This window comes from Cryptomeria japonica, chromosome 7 (genome assembly GCF_030272615.1).
Source record: "Cryptomeria japonica chromosome 7, Sugi_1.0, whole genome shotgun sequence".
Taxonomy (NCBI): Eukaryota; Viridiplantae; Streptophyta; class Pinopsida; order Cupressales; family Cupressaceae; genus Cryptomeria; species Cryptomeria japonica.
Genome location: NC_081411.1, coordinates 859,439,593 through 859,465,837, shown reverse-complemented (window position 1 = coordinate 859,465,837; position 26,245 = coordinate 859,439,593). Strand labels below are relative to the sequence as shown.

The 26,245-nt window shown below is 45.1% G+C and overlaps 1 protein-coding gene across 2 annotated transcripts in view; it reads right to left on the bottom strand.

Moving 5' to 3' along the window:
* LOC131047033 (uncharacterized) overlaps positions 1-26,245 on the bottom strand; it is a 366,423-nt gene that overhangs the window by 81,559 nt on the left and 258,619 nt on the right. For both annotated transcript variants that reach the window (XR_009358409.1, XM_057980827.2), the window contains exon 19: positions 10,208-10,286. Coding sequence is in view for 1 of the 2 variants with exons in the window: in XM_057980827.2 (XP_057836810.1) it covers positions 10,208-10,286 (79 nt within the window). In the remaining variant the exon portion in view is untranslated. The remainder of the gene's footprint in view (positions 1-10,207; positions 10,287-26,245) is intronic.

Here is a 26,245-nt window from a genome sequence, read left to right as displayed (position 1 = left end):
CATTTAAATTGATTCAACTAACACACATGCATCATACTGTTTTAGTCTTCGACAGTGAAATGTTCACTTACAGGATATTGTATACATGCTGCATTCTTACTTCTGGAACAATTTCAATGCTTGTTTTGATCATCGCATCGAGTTTTGAAGGACATTCTCAAAATGTTCTTTTATATTCATCAATACAGTCACTGAATTTACTGATTACTATTTGCATATTATTTCATTGACACAACATACTACTCTCTCACCAATCATCGGGTTCCCACTTCCTTTTAAAAGCATGTTTTATCAGTTGTAGCAATTGGATGACAGTTGAAGAACTACCCAAGACAGTTGTAACTGACACCTGAATTAAGAACTGACTTTTAGCTCCCATGCCTGAAGAAGCATAAACTTTGTTTTATAGATAGAGGAATATATTTTAGTTTGCAAAATGTATTTGAGAGTCACCTTTGGTTAGAAGTTATGCACAGGTGACAAAAGCTGGTTGTAACCAAGTTACAACTAATCATATTGTTATACTCAGTTATAGTTGTACTCAACCGAAAACCAAACACATAAATATTAATGCTATACAGAGTGCTGCCCTTTTGAAACTTGAGATTCAAGCAAACAATATTACCAACTTATTGATACAAAAGATTACTGTGATACATCCCCTGTTTCCATGATTGAATGCCTCAAATGAAATGTAGATCGTATGTAACAAATCTGTACTCAACATGCACAGGTTCAGGCAAAAACTATAAGTAGTTGTTCATTTTGTAATTCAACATGAATGGGTCTGATTGTTTCACATTGACATCAATGACAAATTATCTAACAGATCATACTATTGCTTGTACTTCTTAGTGGTTACTTGCAAGATCTTGTGACCTTTTGTTGAATGTGTGGACTACTTTTAACAAATCTGGTAGCCTTATCTAATTCCTTCTCTATATTTGTGATGCTTCATCAGTGTTCCACGGGGATGCGTCCCCCCCCTTTTTGGGCGCGTCCCCCTGTCAGAAACGTCTCGGGGACAAGGGGACGGGGACGCGACATCCCCCGCCGTCCCGCCACTACCACCCAAGCGCCGCCGGGACGTCTCCGCGTCTCTGCGTTTCCCAGGGAGACGTGGAGACATCTGGGCGACTCCCAAAGAGACATGGAGACGTCTGGGCGACTCCCAAAGAGACATGGAGACGCCTCCATGTCTCCTTGGGAGATGTTTGGGCATCTCCAATCCTTTGAGAGACGTGCAGACGTCTCTCCAGGGATAGGGAGATGCCCAAACGTCTCCTATCGCTCCCACAGATATGCAATGTTTAAAATTAAAATTTAAAAAAAAAATGACTTTTTAATTTTTTTGACGGTTAAGGGGTAACTTTAATTGGACGTGGGCCAATAGAAAAATAAAACTCAACGCCCCTTGACCCCGCAAGGGGCGATGCCCCTAGACCCCAATTTGGGGGTGCTGCCCCCAAACCCCTGTTGAAAAATATAGGGGGAAACCGCGCCAATAGAAGTAGGGAAAATCTAACCTCCGAGTCTGATTAGGCTCCATATAACAACATTGTTGCCGGGAATAATCATTATGTTATGTTGTCATATTATGTTTATGCTGTCATCGGTAATAATGAGTTACAACGGTCAGTTGGTTAGTTGTCCCAAAGGGCAGTTGGACGCAACGGTTGGTCGCACCCCTTCGGGTATTATATATTGCATACCGTTCCTTCGTAGTGGCATGATAATAGTGGTATTTTGGGGTTTAATGTTATAAGCACTTGATGTACATGGACTGTTGAATTAATACAGAGACTGGTTATTTAATATATTTCCATTATGTTTTGTGCATTTACTTTCTGCATTTAATCGTTTACCGTATGTGGCAAACATTTGGCGCCGCTGCATAGACATACTCGGGAACGGAAGACACGGATGGCGCATGGACACGATGGGCCTACCCGTTGGTGAGATAAACCTAGAGGCTGACGACACGCAAACAGAGCTCTACACAGGAGAAGACACTGCAACGAGGGAGTTTTCAATTTTGTTCTAGGTAGCCATCGAGACCTACGTCCGACGAGAGGCGATAGAGGCTGAAATCCCACCGATTGTCGTGTGGACAGCACTGGAGGTTAGCTCGACAGTAAATCGGTCGATGAACCACCTCCCCCGGTTGCTTGCACAGGCATCACTGGCACAACAAGCTTGCCTGGAGGAAACTGCCCAGGAAGAGCGACACCAACAGATCCTTCAACAGTACGAAGAAAGCAGCTGACAGGAAGCGGAACGAGATGGCGCCAGGCCAAGAAGGAATTGAACCTTGAGCCTTCTATATTCAAATAAAAGTGTCATTGACACGAGTTGTATTGAATAAAGGCGGGTTCTGGTTTATGTGTTGTGAATTATGGAAATGTATGGGAATTAATGCCCAACCTATTAAATAAAGATAGAAATAAGAAAGCAGAAATGGACGAGTGGGAGGCCGTGCAGAGGGCCTTGATTCTGGAATAGCAAGTAGAACGTAGACGGAGGCTGAGGCAACTTGCCGAAGGACGACCTACCGAAGGGTGGCCCGAAGGGAACCAAGGAGGTGTCACGGATGGTGCAGAAGCCGAGGAAAATTTCTACGCGTCGCCAGAACACCGTAGGGTGAGGAGCCACGAAGAGTTTCTGGACGAAACAAGGTTACGGCGGAATCTAGACGAGGAGACTCGGGATCAGTTTAGAAACTTATCCCTTACACCATGAAGTGAGGATCACCAAAGGGAGCCAGGAGTGGGCGTGGGTGAGAACGAAGGGGAGGACAACCGTACGGCTGTAGGTGCGACACATGGTAGGCAAAACACCGTACCCCCAGTCACCCACGCACGACACACCACCGGCGTCGGAGGGAGCGGCGCAGGGGCTCAAACACAGCCACAACCACCTCAGGGGTGACGACCCCCATCAATGGCGACTAAACAGAAACTGCCGAAGTTCAACGGCGACGGGAAGGAAGATCCCGTCCACCATTGTCGAACATGCGAAACCATATGGTTAGCAAATGGTGTTACCGATCAAGATGAATGGGTAACACAATTCCCAGCAACCTTGAGGGGAGTGGCCATAGACTGGTACTCAGATATGGATAAGGTCAAAGTCGGCACATGGCCCGACCTGAAGGAGTTTGGGATAGAGTTCCGCCTCCTGAGAGATGACAACGAAATAGTTGCCGAAATCTATGGCACAAAGCAGAACAAGAATAAGACGGTTCGAGCCTATAGTCGGCAGCTCAAGGAACTGTTGGGGAAAATGGAGAGTCAACCAGCGGATGGGTTGAAAAAGAGATGGTTCGTGGAGGAGCTGAAACAGTCCATCCGGAAGAAGATGAAAATTGTTCCACCAACCTCGTACGAAGATGCGTATAATAGAGCGATGGATCTCGAGAGCGAGACCAAGACATCCAAGAAGAAAAAGAAGGATAGCTCGTCCGAGGACGATGACTTTTCTGAGGGAAGCAACAGCGATGGCGAGTCCAGCAAAAAGTTGCAAGCCCTGCAGAAGGACATGCAGAGGATGATGAAAGAGCTGAAGGTTATGAAGGGAGGTCCGAGCAAGACCGACGAAGGGGAGCTTTGGTGCACGGAATGTAAGACGGACGGCCACACAAAAGGCTCTTGCCCAAAGAAGGCCTATTGTGATATATGCTAATTGATGGGGCATCCCACCAGGAGTGCCCCTACAACATGAAAACACGAAGCAAACAAGTATTGCTTATGCAGGAACCAACTACATTGGGCGGTACCGACAACTCCCAGGCGAACAACAATGCAACCTCAGGAGGCTACTGAGATAACCGGTGGGGAGGACGAAACAACAATAACAATACAAGGAGCTGGATCCAATACAACTCCAAAGGTCGACCGATGGTACACTGCAGAGCGTGTAGCCAATGGGGGCACTTCGCCTGAGACTGCCTGAAGGGAGAGGCCACACAATATTTGTGCAAATAGTGCGGACCGGGAGACCACAAAGACACCACCTGCCCAAAGGCCGGTGTCAACTTGCTCAATGACGAGGAAACCAAAGAAGAGGAAGTGTTGGCCGTAACCCGTGCCCAAGCGAGACACGCAATGTGCCCAGACCCGAAGATGGAGAAGCGAAGGGTACGGGAAGCACGGGAAGAAATTGAGAAAGAGATACGATAAAGGGCAAAGGCGAAGGGTACGACGAGTACTTCCAGCCGACCGGAGGCGGAGGATGCTATACTAAATCAAATTTAAAATTAAAACTGGAGGTGCTTGTGAAGGTACACGACTTCCTCCAGACGATGCCTCAATTACGAGCGACGTTGCTGAATAATCTCTCCCAACCATGCACCAATACCAACCACCGCACAGATGTTCCTGGGGGGTCTGCAATAGACCCCATGTTGCTGGCAGTTAACACTGGAAGGAACCCGGCCATTGTGGAGATGGGTATCCTTGGCACCATTCTAACCGATACCATCGTCGATGGTGGATCAGGAGTGAATGTTCTTCCAGAAGAAACCTCGCAGAAGCTGGGGAAGCCAACGCTGTGGCCATCTACATTCAATCTACTGGGAGCAGATCAACATGGAATCAAACCCATCGGGACACTGATGGGCCAGCAAGTTACCATTGGGATGCAACCCTTCATACTGGACTACGTGGTAATCCCACTAAAGAAAAAAGGGTATGATGCGATCTTAGGGAGAGGGTGGCTGGTGGTAGCCAAGGCCACCCACAACTAGAAGAAGAACAGTCTGTCTATGGAGAATGGAGGAAGGAAGTTTATCATAGACCTCGGGAGACAGTTGGTTAATGAGGAACTGGCATCATCTTCAGAATCGGAGGGTGAAGGAGAAGGCGACCTGAGGAACAAAGGACAGGGCTATAGGGAGCCCAACGACAAAGGCATTCTCAAACTAGGAGAGTGCTCCGAGGATGAGATGGGGTCATTGAACAAGCTCTTCCACTGGCAGATGGAGGATTACGAAATGTTCCAAAGCTACAGGCTTGAAGTAGAGGAACCAGAGCAAGCAACAGAGGAGGTGTATCTGTCGGAATATAGAGAATATTGGAAGGGAGACGCCCCAAACCTCGGTGACGTAGAGAATTCGAAGATCATTCGTGTCGGCAACAATTGGAACCCTATGTGGAAGGCCGCAACCTTCAAATTCTTTATTCTTCTTCTTCTTATGTACGGGAAAGTGACCGTGGTCCCTGTAGAATTTGTGGTTCCAGGTCTTCAGATGGCCATCAAAAATAGACTTGCCACCAATGGGTCCAAATTGAAACCCTACCACAAGAAGCGCGCAGGGGACCCGACAGGCCAGAAGGACACCCGAGAGTCCAGAGGGGAACCCGATAGGATGGAAGGGGACTCGAGAGGCCGGGCAGGCAACTTGAGAGGCACGGGACCAACGCGGGAGATTCTTGGGCGAGGAAAACTGAGAAGGATGAAAAGCAATCCCAGAGACAAGGGACCCAAGCCGAACACTCTCTAGACAACTAAATTAGGAAATTAAAAAAAAACAAAAACGTACGGCCGTATGGGTCTATATGACAGTTGACCGTACGGCTGGGAAATTAAAAAAAAAAAAAAAAGAAGAAAGCCACGGTGGAGCCACCGTGCGATGGCAACACCGGCGGTGGACCACCGTACGGTAGCACCACCGTGCGGTGGCAACACTGGCGGTGGAACCACCATACGGTGGCAACACCGACGATGGACCACCGTGCGGTGGAAACCACCGCCGCTGCAAGGCATAAGCACAGCCGAAGACATAAACACGTGCACATGCAGCAACCTCCGCCCAAACGCACAGACCCGCACAAACGCACTCCGCCCAACAACGCAGTGCCCATGCAAGCACAGGGGAGGCACACGCAAGGCATATGCAGCCATACACAGCCATCTAGGAGGTAGTTAAGTGTTCGGCGTGCAGAAGGAGGCCCGTACGGTGTGTATGGTAGACGGTTGGTCGTGTATTCCGGATGGGGTGATCCGTACGATGGAGGGGTGTTGACGACACGAGCAAGTGGTCGTACGATTGGAGGTGTCAGTGCTGTTGTTGACAGTACGGGGAGGTTGTATGGCCGGGGTGCCATCGGGGACATTATAGTGGGAAAAAAAAAACGACGACGACCAGATTGAAAAAATCATTCAATGACATCTGGGGCCAGGACCCTAAAAATATTAGAGTGGAGAAGAAGGGTTTTGATGTCTTAAAATATCACAGAAATGATGCGCGCCATGAACTTTCGTGTGGTTTTGAGGGTTGTAAATTGGTGTTGGTGCTGTACCCAGGGCGCTGCCCCCGGACCTCGCGAGGGGCGTTGCCCCTCGACCCTGCTAGGGCGCTGCCCCCGGACCCCGCAAGGGGCGTTGCCCCTCGACCCTGCTAGGGCGCTGCCCCAGACCCCGCGGGGGCGCTGCCCCTCGACCCCGCTGGGAGCACTGCCCCCAGACCCCCAACTTATTTTTGAGCTACAATACACTTTTTGAGTTGGGCGAAGGGCATCAGAGAAGGCACGATAAGTGTTGGGTTGTCCCGTACTGTGAGAAAGAAGCCTGCAACTCAGCATTGGCGGGGAAGCCATAAGCCGTAGAAGGAGACGGATTTGGAGGTTGCGAACAAACAGAGTCTGAGGGAAGGCATTGCCGACAGGTGAAGTCGTACGGTACCAGGGAGTTATTCAGTTCAGTTTTTAGCCTTTGGGGAGTGTGATGGAGGATTTGAGGTGTCTCCTAGCCTTTGTGCCAGTGGGTTGTGGCCACCTCCAGGCAGGAATGGTACACTTTGCGGAACTTGGAGTATGTCTCGACTGGACGTGAGGTTGCCTTGGTGGATGCAGAGAGGGCTCGGGAGGAGCTGACCACCAGGTTGGAGGCAGTACTAGCGTGAGACGTAGCTCAACGTACCCAGGAGCTGGATGCCAAGAGGGCATCGCGGGTGGCTATCGAGGACAAATTGGCTAGGGAGACAGTATCATTTGAGTAGCAGTTGGTGGAGGCTGAGACTGAAAAGCGTGTTTTGCAGACAAGTTTGGTTTAGGCACAGGAGGACTGTGATGTCAAAGGAAGCACTAATGGTGAAATCCGCACTTGAGCATCAGATGGTAGCAGCAAAGGGTTTTCAGGCGACGACGCAACAAGTGTATAAGTTCCGGGCTCGACTGGCGTCAGCAGTTCCTGCCGTTCATCTCTATTTTGTATTAAGTCGTCCGGAGTCGACTTCTTTTCTTGGGGGGGATGATGTTGTCGGGAATAATCATTATGTTATGTTGTCATATTATGTTTATGCTGTCGTCGGTAATAATGAGTTACGGCAGTCAGTTGGTTAGTCGTCCCGAAGGGCAGTTGGACGCGATAGTTGGTCGCACCCCTTCGGGTATTATATATTGCATACCGTTCCTTCGTAGTGGCATGATGATAGTGGTATTTTGGGGTTTAATGTTATAAGCACTTGATGTACCTGGACTATTGAATTAATACAGAGACTGGTTATTTAATATATTTCCATTATGTTCTGTGCATTTACTTTCTGCATTTAATCGTTTACCGTATGTGGCAAACAAACAACTTAGAAATCTTGGTATTTAGATTTAGTATTTCAAATTTCCTATAGTCTCATTTGAAATGTAATTCTTATACTGTAATATTAATATTGTCATACATCTTTTCAAAACTAGTTTTTCAAGTACTATATGTATATGTATAACTATATCAGCATCACCACCCCGCCACCCCCCCTCGCCGCCATCCCCCCCTCCCCAACGCTCGTGGAACACTATGCTTCATATAACTGAATAAGTGGTGCCACATAAATGGTTGCCAACTATTGGAACCCAAAGATGACCTGCAATGGATTGTCCCATGAGCCCATGAAGGGCTTGATTGTAGCTATGTTGGGAAGAGGACAAATTCTCATCCGATGTGTGTGGATGCTTAGAGGAATGCATCAAGAGAATGTGGACAATCTTGTAGCGGACAACATGTCTACCCACCTGTTTGTGAATAGAACAATGTGGAACTTGTCATTTTCCAAAAATGTTTGCTAAACATTTTGTCCCTATCTGACATAGTGGTCTATTGTAAGTCAAACTTGAACAAAAATATGTTTTCAAAGAAAATATTAGCAATGTCCTCCATAAAGAATCCTTTGTTGCAAAGCATAAGAATAACCATCTTTGAGATCCCATTAACCACAACATATACACAATCATAACCATGTCTACTCATAGAGAGACCTAACATGAAATCCACAAAAACAAACTACTAAGGTTAGTCAAGAACCAGCAAGGGTGTGTACAAGGCCTACTTTCTATAGTCAGCTATGCAATGTAAAGAGTTGTACAAGATCTAATGTATACAACAACATCGTGACATGATTTTTGCTGGTAGTGATTTTGCAAAACTAACATGCTCTTCTCTATTCTAAATTGACCTAGCGCCCGATTATAGTGAGATACCCAAATCATCTTTTCACATGCCTTAGGAGGAAACTAGATGTGCTCCATGTGCATAGGAGTCTTTCTCCAAGAGGATGATACTTTGGGTGATGCTTCAATTGAGACATGGAATACCCTTGTCCAAGTACATATAGAGGTAGTGCATGTAGAAGCTCATCATCTCACTAACCTGTCATAAAAAAAGTAAAACTCAATGGTATCTCAACAGCATGTAATACCTCAAATAACAAAAACAAGATGTGAACAAAATTATCAGCCTGGTGCTCCTAGAGGTTTCATAGAAGGCCTTATGCCTGAAGATGACAATCTCCCTAAGAAAAGAGCCAAGTAACACTGATCTGAAAAGTGGAAGAAAGTAGAAACCACAAGTCTTTAGAAAAAAAATAGTATCTTCCTCATCTATCATAGTGAATAGAGTATTTGAGAATAAAGTGCTCCTTCTCTCTATGTCACAGAGGGAGCACAAATTGAGAAATATTGTCCTCGCATGAAATCTTATGTCCATCTCAATCAAAAGTTAGCAGCTCACTAATCTGGATTGCTGTTCTAAATTGCTTACTGGCATTGTAGCTCTGTAGTTACGAATGAAATTTATAATATGATTTTTGAACTATCTCAGAAAGTCTCCATGTAAGGGGAACCAAAGTAGTTGTTCAATATGAATAGCTGCTTAAGGAACTCTATCACCGAATTGCAGAATAAATGTAGGTAGGAATGACTCTTTTTGAGGTCTACCTTTATGATGATTAAGCCAGTCTAATTTCTGAAAAGTTCCAGATCTTCCAATAAAAAGAACCCGGAAAATGTTAATGAGAAATTGCCTATGTCAAATTTGTTAATTATTTTTAGGCTAAAATTTTGTAATCTTGATATTGTGGAAGCATCTTAAAAAATGTGTTGTGATTGCATGTACGGACATTTGAATACACTACACTCAAAAATATGTCATTTGAAAAATGTCACATGGTGACATCAATTAAGTGATATCAATGAAGTGTGTTTAGGAAAGTTTAAACTTATAAGATCAAGCCAAACCATTGGCATTGACAGTTGTGGGTAGTTAAACTATTTCATCCCTAGAGGCTATAGCTAACCAACAAAGCAGATCTAATTGACTACTATTTTCTTAAAATTGAACACCATGCCATGCAATTATTGTTCTGGTGTCAGGTAATTTGTTTATTTTTGAAATGTAATAATCAGAAATGTGTGCATTTATTAGAATTAAGAGTGCCTACTGCTCCACATTTTAAGAGTAGAATTTATAACAGTTTCTCAGTCTGAAATATTTGAACTCTGAAAAAGGCACAAACACATCTCATTCTATTATTAAATATGTTAAAAATAGAAACAACAAACCATCATTTTCAAATTATTTATATTAGAAATGTGTAAGGAAAATTCCCACCTTCAGTGTAAAGACAAAAATAATTAAACACCACTTTTCTACACAACAATTATATCCACTTGTGTTGACTTTCTAAAGCATCACCGTATTAGAAGATTGATGATCCAACAGACCATGATTATCCCCTAATCTAATCTTGAATTGGATATACTTAATAACTTAGATGTAGAAGTATGCTGTTTCCAATTAAATTGTTCAATATAAAAAACACTTAAAATAAAATGTTAAACAAAACAAACAAGATTTCTAAGAGCATTTGTGTTTGTCTGCAAGTGGATAATTTTCTATTTTCTTGCAAGATAGCACAAAAAACAGGGTGAGAGAGAAAAACCTTAGATAAAGTATTGGGAAGTAGGCGAGGGAGCTTTTCCCGTAAGGCATGTACATACATCTCCAAGTCGTCCTTACAACTGAGTTCAGATGACATATGAAATAGAATTTAATGTTTTAGAATACACAATACTAATCTACAAAGAAAAACAATTTACAGAAATTGTTTCTAAGGAAAAGTCTGACATAGTGTATTATGGATTATTTTACTAAAAAAAATTAAAAACATATAATTTTACATAATTGAAAATATTCAAGAAACTCAAGTAATGTGTTCAAAGGCCTCAGTCTTTCTTGAGATACAAAACTAAGAAAGATTGTACAAAGTGGCATTGACATTAATCGAGAATAAATTTGTGTATCACTAAAGAAGAGTGATTAAACCACAACCATACTTAATTCTAGTTCTAGCAACATGTTAATGGCTCAAATTTGCACCAGAGAATGATATTTGGAAGCAATTACATTATCTAAATTATCAAAAGGTCGTGTCCATCAAAATATCCAATCTCGTCAATGGTCTTTGATGGTTTGAAATTTACAATACTACATTGCCGGCATTCCTTTTCAGTCCAGTCTAATATTTCCCATAACTTTTGGTGTAAGTGCAGAAACTAACCTAATGGCTAATAGTAATAATCAAATAATTATATGTAAATTGTCAAAAAAGAAAAAAATAAAAGACACTTTATGTTCATTATTTAATTGGAGTGTAAAGTCACATTTATGGAACAAAAAGGATTATTATTTTAAAAAGTGATTTTATAATATAATTTTCGGAAAATTCTATATGGAGTTATAAAAGGAGTTTGAGGAGACTCATTTCTTTTAATTTTTTGCATATTTGATATTTTCTTGAAACCTAGCAATGGAGGTTGTGCAACTTCGTTCAACAACCACCCTAGGACAAAAACCCTACGATAAGGATTGATTTCAAGAGTGGAAGATCAATTGCAAAGGTGGATTCATACGAGATTCACATTTGTGTTGAATGTTCGAAGAGTATCAGATTGGGTTAAAATGATATATCTTTCCAGGGTTTGCTAGATTTACATATAACAAATTTAAAAAAAATTTGTAGGCATATATAAATTTGTAAGTATTGTGCGTGCAAGCAAATATATTTAACAGATATTGTTGTGTTGTGTGTGCGAGTGGATACAGAACAGAATTTATGGTGTTGTGTGTGCATTGAAGGGATGAATTAAAAATATTTTGCATCAGGCAAGCTGGGTTTTAACCCAATGTAATGTCCCCATTTTTTCAGGGTTCTCTCGTAGTGCAGTTGGTGCTGGCTTTTGGGGGTTTTCTAATGCACCAATGAGTTCAGATGGATTAATGGAGATGAATGACACCTTCTGGAGAGATTTCAGACAACTTGTCCGAGACTTTCTATTTTTAGCAGTGGCCATTTTCAGCAATTACTATTTATAGTAAGTTTTAGTGCATCCCAGATTAGGCCAGTTTGGTATTTGGACACACTTACTAGTTTTAGCAGTTGCTATTTTTAGTAAGTGTCCATTTTTAGCAGTGAGTCGGCCTCTTTTTTCCCAGCAGTGAAATATGTCATTCTTGGACATTGGGTGAAGTTTAATTGTGTTAAAAGAAATATATTTTGATTTTTAGTTACTTAGGTCTATTATATTGTCACCTTACAACTTAAGTGAATTGTACCCCCTTGGCCTAGTTGCACAACATTGTTTTAAAAGGGGGCCCTTTATGTCCTTATGTGAGGCTTATTTACAAAGAAATGTTTTATCCCACATGGATTGGTAAAGAGAGTGGAGCCTCTTGAGAATGTTATAAAAGCAAACTAGTGAAGTTCATTTGGCAGGCTTGGTTAGAAGAATTTGGAGGTTTTTAGGTTTCTCTATGGTTCGATTGTTCGAGGGCTTTGAAGACAAAATCCCTCACTGCTAACAATCTCTACACAGTTGCAATACACAGTCTGGAGATTAATATATTCCTGCATACCGGAGATTTTATTGTGCATAACCAGCCTTTCCAGTTGTGGATTATTGTTGCATATTCAGACAAAGCTTGGAGGGCAATTTCAAGAAGGCAGTTAAGAGTTTGTATGCTGTTATTTATCTACCCTTGGGGTCGTACAACTTGCTACTGAAGTCGTACCATTACAACAGGTCCGTACTTGTTTGCTGCTGTAGCCGTCCCATGAAAGTATCCCCTCAATAGCATTGTTGGGCATTGTGGATTTAGGAGGAAACAACTGGTATTATAAATCTGCTGTAGCTGTGCCTAGTATATTGTTGAGACTGTAATACTCCCAGCCGTCACTATTAGAAGCTGTAGGCACACGTCCAGGGTTTCTGAAGAGAGTCTACTGCTGATAGAAGACTGTAATCTTCATTTCCAGTGCTTTGTAATCACAAATGTATCAAGTATGGTGATAAGTTAAAGAGGAATGTTGTGATTATCAGTTCTGAAGAAAATTTCGGGAGGTGTTATTGTGATATTATCTGAAAATTAAATCTGGATATCACTATTTATTGTATTTCCAATTTGGTGTTGAAACATTGTAGTAATTGCAGAATATATCATTTCCTACTTGCTGCTGTACTTCATTATATTTCGTTATTTATATATTTCTGTACTTTCATTAACATTCAAACACAAGTAATTCACAAACTGAAAAACCAAAAAGAAACAAAAAATCAAAACAACAGGGCTATACATTACACCCAATCATATCTTTTGGACTTCTTAAGGAAACCATACATCTCCCAAAAGGGCAGCAAAGAAGGGGAGATTAATATTTTAAAAAACTTTAAATTTAAAGCCTACTCACTATAATATCCCATTTTAGGAACAATGCAATATAACCACAAAATGCAATGCTCTAATACCAGTTGTAATGTCCCCTTAAGTTAACACTTAGTATATAGGGAAATTTATTGAATATTTTGTCATTGATGTCAAAGATCTTCATCAGCTACTCGGCTACTTGCTTGAGCTGGTTGCTTACTTGCTTGAGCTACTTGGCCACTTGCTTGAGCTGGTTACCTACTTGCTTGAGCTGCTTGGTTGTCTGCATGTGCTAGTTGCTTGTCTACTTCACCTGCATGCTTGCCTCTACTATCAGCAAGTCTATCTTTTTGTGCCAAGTCAGACTGCTTTGTGTCACCTTTTGAATTTTCAAAAGGTTGACTCTTCAAGACAAGTGATTATATTCTAGAGGCAAGATTTTCTTGAAGGAACACAAATGGACCACTGGGGGGGGGGGGGGGGGGTGAATCAGTGGTTATTAAAAATATTACTTTCTAATCAATCAAACACAACTAACTGAAATACAGAGAGATCAAAACACATGCACAAGGAAAGCATACACATGTAACACCAGGTATACAAGGAAAACCCACGGTAGGGAAAAACCTTGGTGATAAATGTTGCTAGAGTCTAATGCTCTATTCTAGCCTCACAATATAAACACTTTGGTTACAACTTTTATCGGCACCAACCCAAAGGTGAACCATCCCCTGAGATTTATGGGCACCAACCCAAAGGAGCACCAACCATTATTCTGAGCACCAACTCAAATCAATTACAATGGATTTCAGATACAATTGAAGTACCTTGTTACAAATGTGATTTTGTAACTCTCTGTTGTCTTTTGCACCTCTGCCTTTGCTACTCTCCCTCTATTCTGCTTTTCTTCTCTCTCTGTTCTGCTCTACTTCTCTCTCTGTTCTTCTCTACTTCTCTCTGTGTGCACTCCTTCCCCCCCTCCCTTTTTTTTGCACACACACTTACTGTTCTGCACTTTCTCTCAGATAGGCGTTCGAAGCTTTGTGCAATAACACTACATCTCTCTTCACTTCTCTGCTTTCAATCACCACAATAGTTGAATTTTTAAATCATATTTTTCAATCTCTACATCTAGCACATGCAACTTCCCACCATACATAAATTAATTGTTTTTTCTTTTGGGGCTGCATAGGGATTAGATCTTCTACTATTTGCCATCATCATTAAATGCACCCTTTCCATCTTCAGGTTCAAATCTCTGCAATTAGATTACTATTTTTAGTAACCTCACTTGCTCCTATAAGGATTTTTCACCTACCAAAGATAATAATTCTTCTCGAGCCACTAACACATTGATTTTGTCTTTGTTCTGCAATCTGGCAGCCGTCAAACATTAAATTCTTTCTTTATAGTTTCACCTGTACATTGTTTTTGATTACCCACTGATTGAAGATATCAAATCTTCTCGAGCTACACGATTGTCTTCCATATGTTCTGCAACCATCAATCATTAATTTCCTCCTTTTGTATTTAAATTTGCGATCGGATTTGATCTGGTTCGCAGCTGCCATTTGACATTCTCCTACAATTGTTCTCCGTTGGCATTAATTCACTATACCTTAGCTAGTCGAACATACAAAAAGAAACTCTCTTCGACAAGTAGTATTTACACTGTGCTTGACACATCCATAGGTCAGCTTGGCTAACAATCAAATCGGACTATTATGGACACTCCAAGTGCATTTCCCTGGACAAGTAGCGTTAGATCGCAACATTGCGACCTGACATCTACTTGCATCATCAACCTCTGCAAGGCTGCGCTTTACTTCATTCCTCATGGCTATGTGGGCACCAACACAACACATGGTAGACTCTCGCCATATCGTAGGCTAACATTCCACGGTTATCTCCAAGTCGTGAGGCTACAACATAGCAGCTACTGTGACCATTTACAGTTAGATCGCAAGGTCCCAGCTTCTTTTGGTGGTTAGTCTTTGTCGGTTGCGATCTTGTGCCTAACGGTTTATGTTACTAGTGATGGTTTCATCGCCACATCGTAACCTTTCCTGACGGATTGACTTAATCGTTGCGAACTTGCGTCTAACGGTCCATTGCATCTTCGCAACTTATCCTGGCGGTTAACGCTAACTACTTGTTGTGCGTTATGCACACCTCGCCCCTTTGCTTCACAGGGGACTCCCATGTGGTGTCTCTCTCTCCCGAGCCAAGAGAGAAGCTAGGTCAACGCGCAAGGTATCCAAAATGGGAAAAGGACTCAATCGCACATCCTCAGTTTCAATCCCAAGTTGGACGAGTGAAAGTCAAAATCGGCCTCCAAGCTAGGAATATCAGTTGTAAACTTCCAAGTCAGTCCACATGGCCATAATGCAAGCAAAGATCGTGAGAAAGAGCCTTGCTCAGCCGAAATTGGAAGTAAAAATTCCTTAAATAAAAAAATATCAAAACTCCTTCACAGGCCGAAAAACTCTCCAAACTCTCAAAACGGCTCATTTGGCCGAAATCACCAAGGAGATCGAAATTCATGCAACTCATTATTTAGGCCGATTTGCAAATAGGAGGTAAATCCAGTGGCTTCTTATACCAAAAATCAACCAAAACGTAAATCACACAGTGAGTCCATTTAGGCCGAAAAAGGGTGAAAAGGAAAGCTTAAACTTGCAGAATGACCTCCTAAGCCAAAAATATACTGAGTTAAAATCTCGCGAAACCTCTCACTTAGCCGAAAACTAAAGGCATTTGAAAATCTCACAAAATGACGTTTAAAGCCAAAATTTGTTAAACTTGCAAATCGCCCTAACATGCCAAAAAGGATGTGAGGAGCTTTAAATTGCGTGAGAGATACCGAATTTGTAAGTGAAACTAAGTCGCGTAGGGTAGGTAAATTGCCAAAGTTTGCAAAGTGGCCTATTTGGCCGAAAATGTCTAAACTCGCAAACAAGCCAAAAGGGCCGAAACTAGCAAAATATGCCATTTGCCCAAAAATTGCATAACTTTCAAAATCACCATTGAGGCTGAAACTTAAAGAAGTTTGAAAATTGCAAAACAGGAGGCATCTTGGCCGAAAATTGCAAACTCAGATACTCGGCTTGTGAGCCAAAATTCATTAATAAAGTCTAACTTGCCGGAAATGCCCACTGACCCAAAAACGGCTCAAACTCCTAATTCGTCAAATAGGTTAATAGGCCGAAAGAGTTAGGGGCTCATGAAGTCATCCAAAGCTGAACTTCAGTAATTCAAACCTCGCAGAAAGACTCCTGAAACTCAAAGACAAAGGGCAGAAGCTTAGGTTAGACAAAATCCCGCACTTTGTCCATTAGGCCGGAGGTCAATAAGAAAGCAAAATCGCCACCAAATAGTCAAAACCCGAATTTGAGGGGAGTAGAGGTATGCTTCAAAATCGTGCATGTTGGATCAAGAACACGCTTAGGCCAGTGTCCAGCTCTCTGCCAGATTCAAGATTCCGCCAACATTTCGAGACGTTAGCACGACACGCAAACGTCCCCGCATCACGCTTATGTCCATCCAAAAGTAGGCCCAAAGGGGCTTTCAAGGCATTTTGAGGCATTGTCTTTTGATCCCATGATGCCAAAATAACCTAATTTTGATCATGTATTTGCCATAAATGCACTAGGCGTCGTGCATAAGTGTCATAAATGCACTAGGCATCATGCGTAAGTGTTATAAATGCACTAGGCACATTTTAGGACACTACACAAAGTGACAACCCCAAGCACTGCCAATGGAGAACGCACCGCAGAGCGTGAAATGACAAGTTGAAGTCCACAAGCCAGTACAAAAACAAAAGACCAAACAGAGAGCTACAAATATGCATTCTCAGAAACGCACAACTGGAATTAATTCTAGAAAATCAGTTGGAAAATTGAAATTGTTTAAACTAAAGAACTGTCTGTGGGCCCCATTCAAGATATTTTAAAACAAAGGAGCTCAAGACAATTATTTCCAACCATAGTTGAAAAACTTGGACTCGCCACAGACTTGGCAAACCAAAAATTTGGACTCGGACTCGGACTCGTGAAAGACTCGTGAAAAAATCGGAAAGGACTCGGCTAAAAAAAAACCATAGTTTTACAAATAAACATAAAGAAATTAATGCATTTAGAAAACATAAGAGCCATTGTTTACCTCACTGGGTAAACAGGAAGAATACAGAAACCGAACAGTAATGCACAATGCAAATACCAAAGAAGTACCAGAATAAGCTTTCCATTAATGTCAAAAGATGTTCATATTATAATCTGTCGTCAACATTACATGTCCTCCAACACCCGGAGGTGGTACAATATATAACAGCCGAAGGCGTGCGACACAACCGTCGCGACTCCAACTACCTACCCGTCGGCTAACTAACTATCAACAATTAACATTACTAAACTATACATATTTTCCGATAACATCATCCCCCCCAAAAAAGAAGTCGTCTCCGACGACTAACAACAAAATGGAGACAATGCATATATACACCCAAAACAAAGTCAAGGAGGGGGCTGAGGAAGCGTCCCTGAAGTCGAAGGCTGGGATGCTGGTGTCTGGGCCGCCAGGCGGGCACGAAGGTCATAAACCTGCTGAGTGCGTGCTGCCACATCCCGCTCCGCCACCAACACCTTCTCTAAAGCCGTCTTCACCATATGCGCAGCCTCCAGCAACTCCTTCTCCTTGGTATCCGCGGACTCTGTCATACCAACCAACTGAGTCTGCAACAAACCCCGCTCTGCAGTAACAGCATCCAACTCTTGCTGCACAAGGCTCCGCGCACTTTGCTCCTCTGACAGGCGGATGTCAACCGCAACCTTCTCTGCACGGGCTGTCTCAAGCTGTGCTAACAACTGCGTCCTCTCGGCTGCCCACAAAGCTTGCTGTCTGGCGAGATCTCTCTCTATCTCTACACGAGCAGACTCGCGGACCGCGGACTCATGCTGCGTCTGCCGCAATGCATAGTAGGCATCCCTGTAAACCTGCGCAATCTGTCGGACGAGAGTCATCACCCTCTTCTCCATGACGGGCTGAGGCACACTCCAAGCCTCGAGCATCGCATCTGTCTGGATAGCTGGCCACCCCTGTGACTCAAAGCATGTAGCAAAAGCTGTCGGGCAGCCTACCCGCATAAACTGGAGGACCTGCTCTAATTCCTCCACAACCTGCTGCAAAGCTCGCGTCTAAGCCGTGGCCACCACTCGCCGACCCCTCATCACCATGTCTGCTAGATAAGCCTCAATGTCCTCCCCATCCTACCTCGAAGGCTGGGACCTCGGTGTAGGTGGTATCTGCGCAGGATGCCCTAGTGGTAACTCAGAAGTCTCTATCGGAACCAAAACTGCTGCATCCTGCTGGCATATAGGTGCCTCCTCCACCCCCACCTACTCCTGGATAGCAGGGACGACCTCTCCTATCTCCTGCCCTACTGCTGGTACCTGTGTCTCACCCAATGAATCCTCCAAGTCTACCACCTCCGTCAGAGGCTCTTGCCGAGGTGAGAATACAGCAGCTCCCACTAGTGGCATCACCGTCATCTGGCATCACCGGGTCAACCAACTCCCCATAGCCACTACCAATGGATCTGTACTCAACACCTCCGGGCTCTCTCCACCTCTACAGTGTCTCCGTTCATAGGCATGGGCTCCTCCAACAGGGAAGTAGCAACGGTCACCACTGCCTCGGATCCAACAACGTCCAACCGCATCTGAGGCTCTGCCTTGACCACCCCCCTGTGATCCTGCGGCTCCTCCTCTGTACACGATTCCGCCATGCCCTCTGTAAGTGCCTCTATGGCCGGAGGCGGTCCCGCGGGTGGCGCACTAGCCTGCGGAGGTGGTACGATGGAAGGTGATGCCACCTGCTGCATGGGCCCAAGTACAATGGGCGTACGGCCCTCCCCAAAAGCTGGAATCGACCTGCCTCCCACTCCCGCGGATGACCTCACAAGTGTGCCAAGTGGTAGTGAGGGTGGCGCAAACAAGACTCGCTCCCCCGCGGACTCCATCCTCCCCTCTTCTGTCGCCCTACTGCTACTGTCCTCCGCCGAATCCTCCTCCTCCGAAACCTCTTCGCTGCTGGAAGTCTCTCTTCCACTATCAGGTTCTGCCGAGGGGGTCTCTACTATCCTTTTCCGTTTCGCGGAAGAATGGCCAATGTCAAGGTGTCTCCAATGCATGATAGGAGGCTCACCTACAGCCAACGGTCTCTGCGGCTATATCTCCAATTCTGCCTCCAGTACTACTTCTCGCGTGGCCTCCAGAAACAATCCGATGGCATAGTGGGGCATGTAAAATGTGCGATGCTCCATCATCAAGAACTCGCACATCCGCTCTGATAACAATGTAGCCCAATCATACACAACGCCATTCAGAAGTCCATTCATCAATATGATCTGCGGGAGAGCGATGTCCGATGCCCTACCAGACCCCGTCAACCTGCTCTTGATGACGTCCATTATGCACCGCCAATGGCCCTCTGCAACAAAAGACCTACGCATCCCACGGCTTTTCGTGGCATCAACAATGCTCTCCAATTCTGCTGTGGTCAAGTCTCGGGATACTTGTTTAATCCAATGATCTTTTTCCTCCCGCGTCATCTTCTTAGCTTTCAATTCCACTTTCTTGCCATGTACTTCTGGGATGCCAAACACTCTCGTGAAATCTGCCGGTTTGAAGGATATCGTGATATCCTTCCCAAGGTACTCAAAAGTACTCGTCCGTGAATGGCTATCAAAAGTGTCTACCATGAACCGTAATGCTCCCTCATACTCACGGATAGCAAAGACAGGCATTCGGATGGCCCACTCCACTCCTGCTTTACGGAGGCTCTTCTTCACCAAATCATCATCTAGTACATCTTGCCACCATTTTCTGCATTCGGACCCATTCAATCCCTCGAAGGTGATATTCTGTGGGGTCAATGCGTTCTTCCCTCGTGCGGCATGCTGCTGTGGTGTCTTTCTCTTCTGCCTGGCGTGCATTGTGCTACCGGCTATGCGAACACCCGAAGGAAGAACTCACGTATCCTTATTCCTATGGCTACTATCCTGCAACTGTTTTTTCCAATTTCTTTTACCTGCCGACTCCATTAACTTCTTCCTGATACTTACTTCTTGGTTTTGCTGATGCGAAAAACCCCTTCGGTACAGGCCTAACTACCTCCTGGCAGCTGGGACCGTGTGGTGGCAGTGAGTGTAACTACCTCCCGCGGCAAGACTTGAATTCCTTCACAACTCAAGCTTCAAACCAATACACTCCCGGCCAATGGTATACAACCATGCAGCCACTGCAATTGCTCACGCCCAACAAATATGTCAACCATGCTCCAGCAAGGGTAATAATCCACGTCTTCCACTCCAAGTTTGGCGTCACATTCCCCCGGAGAGTCTTTGTTCAGCCGGTATCCACCACGGAATCCACCACGGCGAAAGCCACTCACATTCGCACTTGGCCACTCGTAATTGCTTAACGTAGGGTTACGCACTATGCTCTCTTCCAACCCATGTTAATATGAATATTGAGCAGCTTCCAACCCAATACTTCAATCTCTTCTCGAACCCACAACAGCTACATATTACCAAGCTAATGCCCAATTGTCTTGCTTGAATCCCGATACAACCCTTGCAATGTTTTCATGCACAGATATCAATCTCACGCTATAGGGGGTATTACGCAACCAGCTTACAATCAATGTCAGACCTCACACCAACTTATGGAGGAGGGCAACGGTGGTGGTTCGTCAGCAACACCAAAAGCCTTTCTCATCATGGGGTGATAATGTCGCAGTAGGTTCACCACGAGGATGGGGTTTTTTCCAACTTCGGCTGTCCTTGGGTTGTGTACGCGGTGCGGTGAGCCTTCTTTGACCGCACGGTGAAATGCCTTGTCCGCACTATGCAACGAAAGCTCGTGTTATGCAGGGACCGGTTTGGCAACACCTCCGTTTTCTTGACTACTTGCGGGTTCTCCTCTGTGAAAATGACTTTTAAACCCCTTCGACTACTACCGCACGGTGGAGGCATGAATCGCGCTCTTACCACCGCACGGTGGGACCCCTCACCGCACGGTGGGGACTCCACCGCACGGTGAGACCCTCACCGCACGATGGGGACTTCACCGCACAGTGAGACCCCACACCGCATGGTGTTTTTTTGTTTTTTTTTTTTTACTTTTTTTAATTGCCTCGGCTGCTACCTGCGTGCCTCCAGTCTCTGATGATAGACTTTAAGTTTTGAGCCATTAACAACCTCCGAAATTTCCTGTCCGTCGAGGGTCCAAAGTTTGACGGACCCGTTTGCTACGACCTCTCGGACCCTGTAGGGGCCTAACCACTTGACCTTGAACTTGCCAGGCTTAATCTCGTTTCGTCCATTATATTTCAAGACTAACTGCCCCGGGGTGAACCTCGCCCGCCGAATGTGTTGGTCGTGCCAATGTTTCCTTCGTTGCTGGGCTACGTCTGTCACCCATTGTGCCATCAGCCTTCGTTCATCGAGCTTGTTTAGGGCATACAGGCGCTCCCTCAGGCTCTCCATATCGCCAAGTTTATTCTCAATAGCAATTCGGAGACTTGGCACCATGAACTCCATTGGTACTACCGCTTCCTGTCCGTACATTAATTGGAATGGTGTCTGGCCCGTCGTTACTTTGTAGGTGGTGCGGTATGCCCATAACACCGACGGCAGTCGCTCCTCCCAATCTTCCTTTTCTACCCCGCACGACTTATAGATGACCGAAACCAGAATCTTGTTGGTCGCCTCCGCTTGACCATTGGCCCTCGGGTAATACGGACTGGACAAGGAGTGAAGAATTTTGAACTCCGTCGTAAGGAGTCTCACCACATGGTTCACAAAATGGCCTCCTCTATCACTGGTTATCTGAAGCAGAATTCCATATCTCGTGATAATTTGTTCATAAATAAATCTGGCTGTACTCACAGAGGTGTTATCGGGTAGGGCCCGTGCCTCGACCCATTTTGTCAAGTATTACGTAGCTACCACAATGTATGTACATCGCCGCGGTCTGCTAACTTTTAAAGGCCCCACAAAATCAAGCCCCCAACGTTCAAATAACTCTTGATCCGCTGAAGGGTTTAATGGCATGAAGTCTCGTTTTAGTGGTTTTCCGGCCCTCTGGCATGTATCACAGCTTCCAACCCATTCTCTGGTGTCGCTGTGTAGCGTCGGCCAACATAGTCTGGCTAACAGTACTTTCCTGGCCGTCGTGTCCGGCCCCATATGACCTCCTGCGGGTCCTTCGTGTACTTCCTTCAAAATCCCCGGTATCTCTTCCTCCATCACGCATCGGCGGAGTACTTGATCTGTTCCCATTTTGTAAAGGAGTCCATTGATCAGTTGGAACGTTCGGCTCCTCAGAACTAGTTTGCGTCGTTCCCCTGGTGGCATGTCCCGAGGGAACTGGGACGTCGATAGGTACTCGCCAATACGAGTGTACCAGGATGGTAAAACCGCAATCCGGAATAAGTGCGCATCCAGGAAATCATCATTCACCCCCTCCGCTCGTTCTCCCGACTTGATTCGTGACAGTTGGTCAGCGATCACATGGTTCTTCCCTGGCCGTACTATAATGTTGAATGTGAATTCTTGCAGTAATAACAGCCACCGACTCACCCGTCCTTGAATAATAGGTTTATTCACCAAGTACATCAAAGCTTGGTGGTCTACATAGAAGGTGAAGGGTGTCGCCAACAAATAATGTCGGAACTTCTGTACTGCGTAAACCATGCCGAGCGCTTCCCGTTCAGTTGTAGTGTAATTCCTCTCAGCTTTCGAGAGTAGTCTACTGGCAAAGTAGACCGGGTGATCTAACCCATGATCCCCAACTTGTGCTAATGTTGCACCTATTGCATAGTTGGAGGCGTCGACGTGCACATGAAATTCTCTGTCCCAGTTTGGGTAGGCCAATATTGGTGCCGCCAGCAGTCGTGATTTCAATTCCTCGAAGGATTCCGACTGCGCCGTTCCCCATACGTACGGTTCCCCTTTTCTTGTGAGGTTATCCAGGGGGTAAGATATCTGGGAGAAATTTTTTATAAACCTTCGGTAATATCCGATGTGTCCCAAAAAAGATTTTACCCCTGAGACATCCTGTGGGGGTTCCATCTCCACAATCACCCGAACTTTATCCGGGTCTGTTTTAAGTCCCGCTTTACACACTATGTGTCCGAGTAGTCTACCCTGAGGTACCATGAATCTGCATTTCTTAGGGTTCAGTGCGAGTCGTGCCCTCCGGCACCTGTCCATACATTCTCCGAGTGCCTTCAGATGTGTCTCCTCCCCGCTGTAGATGGACCAATCATCCAGGAACGCCTTGAAGTTACCCACGGACATCTTATCAAAAGTGTGGAGAATTATTCGTTGGAACGTTGCCGGAGCATTGCAGAGGCCGAAGGGCATCCGGTTGTAAGCATATACTCCGTCCTCCACCACAAATGTCGTCTTCAGCGTATCTTCCTCCGCTATTGATATCTGATTATAGCCGAAAAATCCATCCATAAATGAATAGATTTCATGGCCGGCCACCTCTTCAAGAATAGAGTCCGTGAACGGTATGGGAAATGGATCTTTGATGGTAACTGCATTGAGTCGCCGGAAGTCGACACAAATCCGGATCTCGTTACCATCCTTTTTGAGAGATATTACGATGGGGGATACCCATTCGCTATTCTGCACCCTAAAGATAATCTTGGCCTCCAGCATTCGTTCAATCTCTTTTTGTACTTTTGCAGCATAGTTTTTATTCATCCTGTACGGTTGCTGCCATACTGGTACTGCGCCTGGTACCAACAGAATACGGTGAACACATAACTCCGATGGGACTCCCTTCAAATCCTTATAAGTCCATGCGAATATATCTTTGTACTCTGTGAAAATCTTGAATGCGGCCGTTTTCAGCACTGGGTTCCAGTCATCTCCTACCAGAATGATTTTCTTATCCGTCTCTGTACCTAGATTCAAAGGTTTCACCGTCGATTCTTCATACTTCATGGCCTCCTTGTTTCTAAATTGATGTGCGGGTACGGTGTCCATTGTAGCTTCTCCTTCCTTATACTCCCCGTATTCTGGAGGATATTGATCTGGCTCCTCTCCTTCGACGCTTAATACGTTACAGGAGGGTGAGAACATCTCATAGTCCTCCTGCTACCAATGGAACAATCCATTTAGTGAATCTGTGTCATCCTCCGAATAGCAACCTCCGAGTTTTAATATGCCTTCGGCATCTAGGTTCATCCCCTCTCTCCCTTCGTCTCGTGGGTCATTTTCCCTTTCGGATTCAGATCCCGAGGAAGAGGCAAGTTCCTCGCTCACCAACTGGGTCCGGAGATCAATAGTGAATTTCTTGCCTCCGCTCTCCATCGAGAGTGTATTCCGTTTCCAGTTGTGGTTTGCTTTCGCTGCCACCAGCCATCCTCTTCCAAGTATGGCGTCATACCCTTTCTGTTTCAATGGGATGACCACGAAGTTGAGCACAAAATGTTGTGCACCCACGGTGACTTGCTGTGCCATCAACATGCCGAGGGGTTTAATCCCATGCTGGTCTGCACCTAGCAGATTAAATGTAGGTGGCCACAGAGTGGGCTTTCCTAGCTTTTTCCATGTGTCCTCTAGAAGGACATTTACTCCGGAACCGCCGTCTACTATAGTATCCGTCAGGATGGTGCCCAGGATGCCCATCTCCACCACGGCTGGGTGTCGGCCATTGTTGACGGTAAGTACAACTGGATTTGTTGCCGAGCTTCCTAGTATGGGAGCATCCATGTCTCTCGGTTTGGGTTTATCAACCTTTGTGCCCAACAACACTGTCCCCAATTGCAGTATGGTGTGTAGGAGGTCTTCCAGTTTCACAGGTACCTCCATTTGCAGCATCTGCCGTACAATGTTCCTCTCCGCGTCTGTGCAGTAGGGTCCAGATGACTCGTGTGTCTCTCCCCGTTGGGCTTTCATGGCCCTTTCTATTTCCTCCCTTGCCTTCGTCATTCTCTGCTTCTCCGTGCGAGGATGGGGGTATCGGGCTTCCTTTGCCTGCCCTCGGGTAAGAGCAAGGATGGCTTCTTTACCCCGTGTGTTGCCTTCGATATCAATCGGATTGGCCCCTACCAGACTTCGGACAATCGGCATCTTCATGGTCACCAGGGCCACACCACCAACATAGCTTTTGAGCGGTGTCATTGTTATTACACTCTCGTGCGTAATGACCCCATTGATTGCAAGCCCTACATTGAATCATCGAGCATCCCTTCGCATCGTATTGGACCCTGTTTCTGGTGGAATTATTATTATTCCCCCGTCCGCCTCGTCGGTTTCCTCGGTAGCCTCCGGAAGATGCATTATTGTTTGAATCCAATGTGGAGGGTTGTTCATGTGCAAAGAGCACTTGCTGGTTACGTGCCTTCAGATTGTATGGGCATTCCTTCGTAGAATGTCCTATGATCTGGCAGATGTCACAGAATGCCTTCTTGGGACAGGCACCCTTTGTGTGGCCTCTCCTTACAATCCGTGCACCACAGTTCATCATCCTTGCTTGTGGTCCCCTTCATTGTCTTAAACTCTTTTAACATCCGTTCCATATCCTTCTGAAGGGCCGTGACTTTCTTCTTCGGCTTCTCATCACTGCTACTCTCTTCTTCCGACGTATCATCTTCAGAGGATGACGAAGATCTATTCTTCTTCTTTTTGGCCGTCATATTTTCACTTTCCAAGTCCATGGCCCGGTTGTATGCATCATCGTAGGATGTCGGAGGCACAATTTTCATCTTTCGTCGTAGCTTAGGGTTCAGACCCTCGACAAACCACCGCTTATTTAAGCCATCAGCCGGTTGGCTTTCCATCTTTCCGACTAATTCCTTTAGCCGGCGGCCATACGCCCGTACGGTCTCCTTCTTTCCTTGCTTTGTTCCATAGATTTCGGAGACTATCTCATTATCATCTCGGAGAAGCCGAAATTCCTTCTCGAATGCTTTCTTCAGTTCATCCCACATAGTTACCCTGGTTTTATCCAAGTCTGAATACCAGTCAATAGCCACTCCTCTCAGTGTGGTGGGGAACTGCTTCATCCATTCATTCTGGTCAGTCACCCCGTTGGCTGTCCAGATGGTTTCGCATGTACGGCAATGCCGTGCGGGATCATCTTTGCTATCCCCGTTGAATTTGGGCAACTTTTGTTTGCTCGCCATTGATGGAAGTCGTCCACTTGGAGGTGGTTGTGGCTGTGTCTGCCCTCCGATGCCGCTGATGTCTCTTGTG